Source organism: Azolla caroliniana, unplaced genomic scaffold, assembly GCF_043228905.1.
Source record: "Azolla caroliniana isolate FFs.n. ecotype wild unplaced genomic scaffold, voAzoCaro1.0.p SCAF_12, whole genome shotgun sequence".
Lineage (NCBI taxonomy): Eukaryota > Viridiplantae > Streptophyta > Polypodiopsida > Salviniales > Salviniaceae > Azolla > Azolla caroliniana.
The window spans coordinates 7,167,197-7,177,758 of NW_028230447.1; the positions used below are offsets into that span (position 1 = coordinate 7,167,197).

At 40.6% G+C, this 10,562-nt stretch overlaps 1 protein-coding gene across 1 annotated transcript; it reads right to left on the reverse strand.

Annotated features, from left to right (window-relative positions):
• Window positions 1–5,310: 5,310 nt before the first annotated feature.
• Window positions 5,311–9,211, reverse strand: LOC147856988 (tropinone reductase homolog At5g06060-like). The gene is made up of 5 exons (XM_087328107.1): window positions 9,071–9,211; window positions 8,439–8,646; window positions 7,781–7,997; window positions 6,269–6,375; window positions 5,311–5,675 (listed from the first exon to the last, which is right to left on the reverse strand). Exons 1-5 carry the CDS (start codon window positions 9,160–9,162, stop codon window positions 5,487–5,489), a joined length of 813 nt encoding a protein of 270 aa, XP_087184233.1. The 5' UTR covers window positions 9,163–9,211; the 3' UTR covers window positions 5,311–5,486.
• Window positions 9,212–10,562: the final 1,351 nt, after the last annotated feature.

Genomic DNA, 10,562 nt, shown 5'->3' on the forward strand with positions numbered 1-10,562 from the left:
GGCTCACTGGCCTCATCTTCCGAAATCGAGTGGTCGGAGTAGTCGGGGGTCATAGCCAAAGTCGGTAAGGAGTACCATGATGGTGACTCATCAAACTCGACACCTCAACTTACTTGAACTTCCTTTGTGTGGGGATTATAACATTTATACCCTTTCTGTTCATGTGAGTAGCCGACCAGAATGCATTTCTCCGACTTTGGGTCCAGCTTCCTCCGCTTTCTCATTCGGTATATGCATATAGGTTATGCTACCGAATACCCTAAGGTGTCTTAAATTCGGCTTCCGCTCGAAATACAACTCGTGTGTTGAAACCTTATCCCTGATCCGATTCTAGATGTAGATGGTCGTCCGGACCGCTTCAGCCCAATAGATCTTGGGCATGCTCTTCTCTTCCAGCATCACCCGTGTCGCTTAGACAATTGACCGGTTCTTCCTCTCAGCTACGTTGTTTTGCTCTGGCGTATATCAGCAGCTGAATTATCTCCGAATTCCCTTCTGCTGCAAATAATTGTTGAAGACCGCAAGCACTTGATCTTCCTCTCCGATTCCCGTTCAACAAGACTTTGCAGGTTCCAAAAACTGTCACGAACGGGTGGAATGAGGCTAAGTACTAAGAGAGAGCGAGAGCATAAGCAAGATCACAAGATTGTCAAGGACAAGTAGACGAGGCTCAATATTAAGAGATAGTAGGAGAGAGAGCATAGACAAGAGAACAAGCAAGAGAGCGGATAGACAAATAAACAAGAATTGTATATGCTTTCGTAACTGGTGTTGTTCACCTTGATTGTAATCAAGGTGCACCCCAGTATTTATACAAGAATGTGGAGGTATGCATGAAAGCTAGAAGACTTCTAGAGAGTGCATGAAGATGCATTCTCTAGAAGGTTCTTGAAAGTTCTAGTGATCAATCTATAATGCAATAAGTTGAATCTTACATAATACAATAATGCATAGATGGATGTAGCTCAATTGGTAAGGTTGCCCAATAAGACCAGAAGGTCATGGGTTCAACCCCCACCATTCCATGTGGCATCCTGTCTATGACAGAAACAATTAGAAACTATGATATCTAAGACTTTTCCTTTTGATAGCTATAGTCGTCAATGAAGGCGACGAAATATCGGCTCCTGCCAAGACTAACGTTTTGTGCCAGTCCCCATACATCCGAATGTATTAAGTCGAGCTAGTTACGGCTCCGATTTCTTTCGATGGGGAATGGAATGCGGTGTTGCTTCCTGAGTTGGCAGGCTTCACAAATTTGGGCCTTCCGGCCACTAAATTTCAGCAGTTCGAACACAACCTGTTTCGACTACAAGTCCTGAAGCCTTTGATAATTTACGTGGCCAATCCAATAGTGCCACAAGTTGATATCCAACTCAACTTTCTAACCTTTTGCGTACAAAGCGGTGCCTACGTCATTGGTATCGAGGATAAACATCCTCCCGCCCGGCACCATTGCACGATGATCTGACCCTCTTCCTCGATGAAGCACCAGAGGTGCGTAAACCGCACTTGCATCCCCTGGTTGACGATCTGTCCGACCAACACCAGGTTCTTCGTGATTGTCGGAAGATGTAAAACATTCATTAGCTTTCCCTTTTGTTCGACATGACTCAAAGGAACTTCTCTAACTTGCTTGATCGGGTGAGGAGTGTCGTCTACAGTTTCGACAACTCCTGGTTGCTCCAGTTTTTCAAGATATGAGAACCACTCTTCGTGGCTGCTCATGTGGTTCGATGATCCGGAGTCAACGGATCACACTTCCTCTGATCCGGAAGCGGTCTCCTTCATCGAGTTCGCCTTGTGTTTCATCACCAAGGTTGGCCCCTTTTCCGGTCTTTCTGGTTCTGGATCCTTTTGATCCTTTGGCATAGTGTGAGCTTTGCCACCTCCCTTGTCCGGTCTTGCCGGATCCGGAGTTATCCGAATTGGCGCACTTCTTCCAGCACTCGCTCTCCCGGTGGTCTTTCTTGCCACAGTACCAACATTCCATCTCGGCCTTCAATTGCCGGTTTCCGGCACCGCCTTGACTCCCCCTACTTGTGAAGGGTCCAGAACTGTTGTCGCCACTATCCCTGTGCCTCCAATTTTGCTCTTGCCAGCCACCGCTATTGCGTGCCAACCCACCTCGTCCTCCACGACCACGGGGCCGATCCGCCTCCGTGTACAACATTCGATTGTTCAGTTGAGTGGTCCTTGACCCACTCGCTTGGTTTTCCTCAACCATTAGCATCAATTGTAGGTCGAATAAGGACAATGGCTTCTCCCGGGTGCAAATCACTGTCTGGATAGGCCCGTTCCTTTGCGTTAGACCATAGAAGCAGATCTGGACCATCTCATCTTTGTCCATTGTCACATTGATGAACCCCAGTCCATTGCAGATCTCCTTGATCTTGGTAGTGTAGTCCATAACTGATATGTCCCTCTGTCAGATGTTGTTGAGCTCTTACTGAAGTTGCAACTTACAGGCTATGGTATTGGCGGCGAAAATCTTTTTGAGAATCTAATCATGTACACAACACGCGACGTAGTAGTGCACTTTGCTCGCTCCTTGCTCCCATGACGGGAAGTCCTTGTGTCTCGGCTCCGGTGCTACCTCGCTTGCTCCATCGACATAACTCCAATACTCATGTCCCAGCAAGTACCAATGCATCTTGTACGACCAAGATGCATAATTGTTCTTGTCGAGCTTCTTAGTCGGAAGCGAGCTTCTCATCCCTCTGTCCATTTCTTTTCTTTTTGGTTTGTTCTTATCGGAAGTTAGGTTTCCTTTGTTTCGAAAGCACTTGTCGGCATCAGAGGATGTTCTAACCCTCACACTCTGATACCATGTAAAGAAATGTGTGCGGAAGCTTGTAGACGAAACCGACTTCACCGGATAGCAACAGAAAATATACACAGGTTTAATGGAAAGCTTAAATCACACAGAGAGAGTAGAACAAAACTCAATTTCAAAATAATACTCAAAGACTCTGTACATACAATGTGATAAGAGAGAACTTTTATACAAGTCCTTAAAAGGACTGATAAAAGTACTAACAAGTACTTCAATGCTTGTATCGAGCTCCTGACACTAACTCCTAGGATAACTACCTAATAGTCTAGGAGTGTAGACCTCCAACGGCCTACCGGTTCGCACGTGGGTGCAGATCTCTTCTCCAGACACCGATCTGGCTCTGGCTTATTCAGCCGATCCGGATCAGGTTGAGCATGTCCGCTCAAGACATAGGTTTGGGTCGGTCGATTTGGCTACGTTCACCGCCCCTTTTGGATTGATCGGCATGATTGGATACAAGTTATTGTACTTGTGCCTGTTTCCGATCTTTAGATTTCCTCAATTGATCATCCATGTCGACTCACTCAGAGTTGTTCTATACCCACCTTCGGCTAACATGCCGATGGAAACTAGACTCCTTTTTAGTGCGGGTATATGCCGAACTTGGCGTAGGGTGATCATATTGCCATTTGACAATCGGATTGGTACTTCGCCAATTCTTGCAATTCTGCACTCCTACCCATTGCCTAGTCGGATTGTGCCACTGGCATCGGTCGAATAGTTTGAAAACCATTCGATGTTTGGGGTCACGTGGAATGTGGTATCGGAGTCCAGTAGCCACGTTCGTGCCATCTTGTGCACTGTATAGGACTTCTCCAATCATCAAGTTCTCTAGAGAGAGAATTTCTTTTGACAGGGTGTCAGCAACATTTATTTGGTTGTTGATTGGAGATTGGTTCGAGTTGGATCGTCCCAAGTTCCGCTCGAATCATCGACCACTCTCTTTCCTCTTGATTGACCAATAGTCGAAAACATTGTGGTCGACTTTTCTACAATGAGTGTAGAAATGACCTAATCGGCTATTTCTCGACTTCAACCGTTGTGGTCTTCCCTCTTACACGGCCGACTAGTGTTTCGACCGGTTCTGTCGGCTTGTTCTCTCGATTGACTTGGCCAAATGGTGGGCTTCTACGGATTCATCGATGGTGAGTCCCATCGATTTTTGTCGAATGTCCTAGGTGAGAACTTGTCCTATTATCTCATCTAAGTTTAGATTCAGACAGTTATTGGCAAATGTCGTGCAGAATACCTCCCAACTCACCAGCAAGCTCGAGAGGAGAGCAAGGGCTTTAACAGGTTCGTATCTCTCATCTTCATGTTGAATTATTGGCGGATCAGTATCAACTTTGATGAGGAGGATTTCTTTTTGTACACCACCTGTAACTTCTCCCATAATGACAACATTGTCATTTCGTTTGCCATGCTAAAATAGACGTTTTCAACTAGATGCATACGAATGGTTGACCTGGCTATTTCATCCAATGAGCGCCATTCTTCTGTTGTCATCGAGGTAGGCTTGTTGGTGTGTCGTATTGCCTCAATTTGACGTTGGATGATAAGTACATCCTATATCATCTCCTTCCATATGGCACATTTTTTGTCGTCAAACTTTCTGATTTCAACCCCTGTACAGGATGTTGAAGCCATGTTCTCTTTTGAAAGTGAGATTTTACTAACCTGGTCTTTCCTTTCAGCTTTTTTTGTTGTCTTGTTGCCATTGAATAGCAAGTTGCACTAATACTAGCCGTAGACAAGTATGCAAACAGATATGCGGAAGCGTGTATGAGAACTTGGTTGTATTATGCTCAGCAAACAACACAAAAAATATGACAAAAGAAGAAACAGAAGCGTAGACATAGTTTGGAGCTATAATGGAAGTTCTTATTTCGTTCTCTCTATAACTCTACACTCAAAGATTCAAGGAGTTTATCGTTACAATGTTAGGGTTGAGCTTATATACTCAAGCCCTAACTAGAGGACGTGTTCACACTACAATTACAAAGTGGAAGGAGTCACCCTTTAATGACAACATTTAGCACCCAAGGAAGAGAGCATCTTGGTCGACATGTCAATCCTCTCAATGTGATAGTTACATCCTCGTGCGTTTCCTTTAGTATTGTAAGTGATTGTATCTGAGAAGTGTCGTATACGGTATAACAACCTAACATATTTAATAAAACCATAGAGACACCAATCAAATAAAAATGTAGCTGCATTGGTAACGGTAGCCCAACAAGACCAACAGGTAATGCAGTCAACAGGCCTACATTCCACACAAGCATCAACAAAATTAGCGAGATTTTGAATCCAGATAGGTGTGCATGTAAAACAAAATATGACATCTCAGGTATTGCAAAACATCTTAATTAAACAACATTTTTATTATTTTGCTGAAGCATATCATCAACCATAAGTGACATGCATATGTTCAGAATTTGATTTTCTCACTTCAAAGATAATTACAGCATACATCAGTTGAAAATGGCATGAATATACATATTTCCTTTAATAATGGTGAACATACCGATTGATCTATCACATCTGTAATGTTCTATTTCTATTGGCAGATATAGCCCATGAAATAGACCAACATTCTGACATAGATAGTCATGATGATGTAGCACATCTGTACTGCTAATGTCCTCCTAAGTCATAAATCTGTCGGGAAGAAACCATTAACTGACATTCCCCCATCAATAGTGATGATTTGACCAGTCACATATCCTGCACTTGGCAAGCACAAGAATGCTGCAACGGAGGCAACCTCAAACGGCTCTCCGACACGCCGTAGAGGTGTTCGACTTATAACTTCCCTCATAAAATCCTCGTCTTTCAATACCTGTGCGAAGGAAATCATGTGAAACGAAGTTATGCATATGCTCGTCCTAAGGATTGGTAAGAAGGAAGGAAAGAAATCCATACAGGATTGGTTGATAGAACAGAGAAAAAGAAAGAAACTATAAAGTCAAAAACAACGAAAACAAATTAGCTGCTTGTGAGGATTAGTAAGAGCAAGGCGAGAAAGAGAGAGAGTAATGAAGGATTGCAGCGATTAGACAGAAAAAAGATGTATTGATGTCACTAAAATACCACAATGCTGATCGGAGAGAGGAGAAATAAAATTGACAACTGAAGGAAACCATTACACAGCAGCGAGAGAAAGGTACCAAATCATTAAATGGTTGAAATCATTACCATTACCATCTAATGGCATTGAAAAGAAGAAAGTAGTACAAATGCTTCCACTAACGGCTAGTTTTTCAACATTTTTAGAAACGTTCAGATATTTTATTTACCATCACTTTTCAAACAGATCACTCAATTTGAAAGAAAGTTTAGGAATTTGCTAGCACTGTTTCGCCAAAAGAAGGGGCTAGAGTATTGTACATTAAAACATGTTTAAAAGTTATATGTTTTTTATAGAGAGAAAACCTGATTAGCAAGTTCTGTTTTGATATACCACGGGGCTACTGTATTCACTCTAATCCCATCCTTGGCCCACTCGCAAGCAAGATTTTTTGTAACCTGATTCATTGCACCTGCACAAAATTGCATAAAACTGTGTGATAAAAAAGCACCAAATTCAGGACACTTGCATATTCATAACTGGAATCATGTCTCACTGCACACTTTAGTAGCTTTATTGAGGAAGAAGAACCCTTACAAACCCCTTAGATTTCATTTATTTCCCCAAATGCACCTCAGTTTGCATTATTTCCATAAATGCCCTTGGTCAACCCTGCTCAAGCAAAATTGTATGTACTACTTTAGCAATTATACGGTCATTTCATCCACTTTTCTTCTCTTTTGGAGTTCAGAAGAGGCATTTGGGGAATTAAGAAAAACTCTCAAGTTTCCATGCTTTAATATACTTTTAACAAATCTCTTAAAATGTAGATTTTGACAAACAGTACTAAGGAGAATTGACCAATCAAATCCTCCCTTTGTTGGGTAAGAAGTAGAACTTCCTAGTTATATATCAAATCATTTCCTCTTTACTCTAATTTCTATGGTATGTGAGACAAGAACTTAGCATCATTTCAGATTTTAATTTGAAAATGTTCCTTAATCTTGATGGGATTTGATGAGTTTATGAGCTTGCAACCCATAAGCTTTTCAAATTTTAAGTAAGACCTCTTTTCAAATTTGATGGTCAAGACCCCAGTAGATTCAACTAATTCTTCCATTCACGCTAAGTTTCCAAACAACAAATGTTTGCATGCAGAAAAAATGTGTGTACAATAGTTGGGAAAGAGAAATCTTGTCAAACCTTGAGAGGGAATAAGGATTTTCATTATTTTATGAGCTCATGGTTGATAATGCACATTTTCCCTTTCAGCTGTGTTTTCAAGCTGAAATTGCAGAAAGGAAAGCACAATATTGCTGGAAAAACTCTTATAAATATATTCCTTTTTGCTTTTGCAGCATCACATTTCATCATGGGATTTCAATTGGAAGGTGAAACAGTTCAGAGTTTCCACCCAATCAAACACACTTCACGCAATCAAAAGATACAGAAATGCCTTTTATATGTTTGTGTCTGTGAATGCTTCTTCCTTCAAAATGAAATACATTTCACACAATATATATGTGTATGTACATATATAAATTTTTAATATATATCTAAAAATACATACATATAACATATAGAATGGTATCTAAACACGTGGTATGTGCATATAGTAGATACACACACATATACATGCATACTTAATAATTTATATATTTACAAACCACAAACACACACACGTGTGTATGATACTAGATAGCCAAATAGAGAGAGCACTGTAAATCTTTCTTAACGACTATAATACATAGTGCATATAATATCAATGCTCGCATATTCAAATTAATTTTCCAAGCTTCAACTCTAGGTTTTACAGCTATCCTAGGCTGTTGTTATGCATGCCTGGCAAAAGAAAAAAGGAATTCATGGAAATGTACCTTTGGATGCAGCATATGGAGTTCCAGAACGAATTGCAACAACACCAGCTACAGATGAAACAAAAATCACATTTCCCTTCCCAGAGGCTTTAAGAAGAGGATGTGCTAGTTGTGTATTGTGATAGGCTGACTCAAAATTTGTTGACATAATGTGTGTGAATTCTTCAGATGTATAGTCTACCGTCGGCTTCCTGATGTTCGTGCCAACATTATTCACCTGAAGCCAAGGGGGCAAAAACCAACAAAGACACATGAAAGCTGCTGCTATATAGTAAATACTTCCTAGTTAGCTTTGTTGTTCAATTTCTAGTAAGCAACATGCGAGGAAAGTCCGAAAATCACAAGAAACATGGGTAACAAAAAAAAGTAGACACGATGCTTCACGGTTATCTTTATATACCAATTTCTAGATGGCATCTAGCAGCAAACTTATTTGAAAATCATAACAAACTAAAACCATGTTTTCCAAGGCCGGAAAGTCTGGAAAACTAAGAACAATCAAATGCACATTACACATAAGCAATTATTAATTCCTGTCTCTTTCATTTGAACATTACTTTCAAAGCAAGGGCCATCAGGTTACAGGGGCCTTGCAAACTTCATTGTAGTACTTATAACAAAGAGAAAAAAAAATGCTACATCCAAGAAAGGAACTTGCCAAGATATTGAGTTTTCCATCAAAGCATGAGGACACACGTTGAAACAAAGCTACTCTCTCTTCTCGATGAGAGACATCACAAGTTGAGCCTTTGACGGAGAATCCTTCACCTTCCCACTCTCTTAGGCACCTATTCAAATCGTCTTCAGAACGAGCACATGTGTATACATGCGCTCCAAGCCTACATAACTCCTCCACAATGGCTCTCCTGAGATAAAGAAGATTCTACATCAATTAAACATGTGGTTACATTTGAGACCCAATTTAGGGTCTCAAAAACAGAAGCTCTACAATCTATTTTTCATTACCCCTTCAAATGAGGCTTAACAACAGAGAAAAACTTTCTGGTATGCATCAAATATTAGCTAAAAGTATGTATCAAATATTAACTAAATTTTTATTCATCAAATTTTCAAAATTTTGCAAAAACAAAGGACACAATTTGTGCCTTCAAATGAAGTGACCTATATATTCTCTCTAAAGTTTGCCAAATTTTGAAACTTAACCTGACATTAGGATACAAATATTTAGCCTGAATGATTAAAATGATCATCGGATGCTAGCATACAGCAGACAATATTACTTAGATATTTAAGATGGTATGCTTGGAGAAAGCGAAAACGGAATCTTACCCAATACCACGTGTTCCTCCAGTGACAAGGGCAGTCTGACCTGCTAGAGACCATCTGGCAGAGAAAGAAGAGGAATCTTGTGGAGAGGACATGTCTGTTCAAATATCCCGAAGAGAGCGAGAGAAAAATTAAAGAGATATACAATGGAAACACATAAAGCGAAGAGGAGACATTTTGTCCACAAAGCTCAAAACACGATGATGACAAATACATTTTAATGCGAAGAAACCAGAAGAAAGGAGGGGAGAGACATTTCAAACATTCAAGGGAGACCGAAATACAATGTATGGGGTGAGGCCAAGCGCACGGATCGAGCTCAAGCTCTATCGATTCTGCGCAGAGTTAAATGCAAACCGCCAAGCTAACAGCCAGCAAGGTCTTGGGACGAGAGAATAAGCACACATTCAAATACTGTATACAATTCTACAGAATCAATTGCCAAGGGAATTGGGACTGGGGAAGCTGCTGCTTATTTAAAAACAAAACAATCAAACAGAATCCTTTGATCTTAAACAGCAGTTTCAGATGGTTTGGTTTCCGCAGAGTCTGACAAACCAACCTGAAGACGAAAAACACCTCAGAATTGAAACGTCTGCTGCAGCTCCTTCTCCTTCTCGTTCTTCTTCTTCCTTATTTCTTCTTCTTCTTCTTCTTCTTACACCAAGAAATACGATAAATTTACACTCGATATAAATGGATCACCCCACGAGAGCCACTACCATCTAAAATGTTGTATTATAAGGAACATTTCATGCAAGTTCTCTAAGTTAGGTTTTATTACACGACCAAAATATCTAGATACATTCTCATCAAATGCAGTAAGGGGTGCCATTGGACAACTTAGGATATCTTTTCACCAACTTGAGATTGAGAATGGTTATACTAATAGAGTCCCTAAAGAGGAAATGATATGTAGATTTTGTCACATAGAGATAGAGGATGAGTATCACTTTACATGCAAGTGTCCAACTTACGCCGAGATAAGGGCAAGATACCAAGACATACTAGGACCCTCTCCCACCACCCTCTCCAAACTATTAGATACCTCGAATATAAAGAAACTAGGTATGTATATATCTTAGAGCTAAAACAACATACAGTGAATAAGCTACAAAATGTTTAAACCATAACCATTCTAATATTCACCAACATGTAACTAATGAAACTTTTCAGGAACAGGGGGAGACGGTGAATGTGGACACACCTACACCACTTGGCCTCTCCCTTGTAGAAGCATAAAAACAGAGAACAACCAAGCGCCCTCAAATGTCGGCCTTCAAAGCAACTCGAACTGGAGTAGAAACAATTAAGAAGATAAGGGAACGTGAGCTACGCCGCCTATAAGCTATGGTTGAGGTACCTTTTACATTGGAACCAAGAGCCACATCCACATTGAAACCCTTTTGACATCTCGCTTCTTTTGGAGAGACTTGGATGGAAATGAAACTAGGCCTAGTATAAAGCCATTTCCTTTATAGAATATGTTACACCA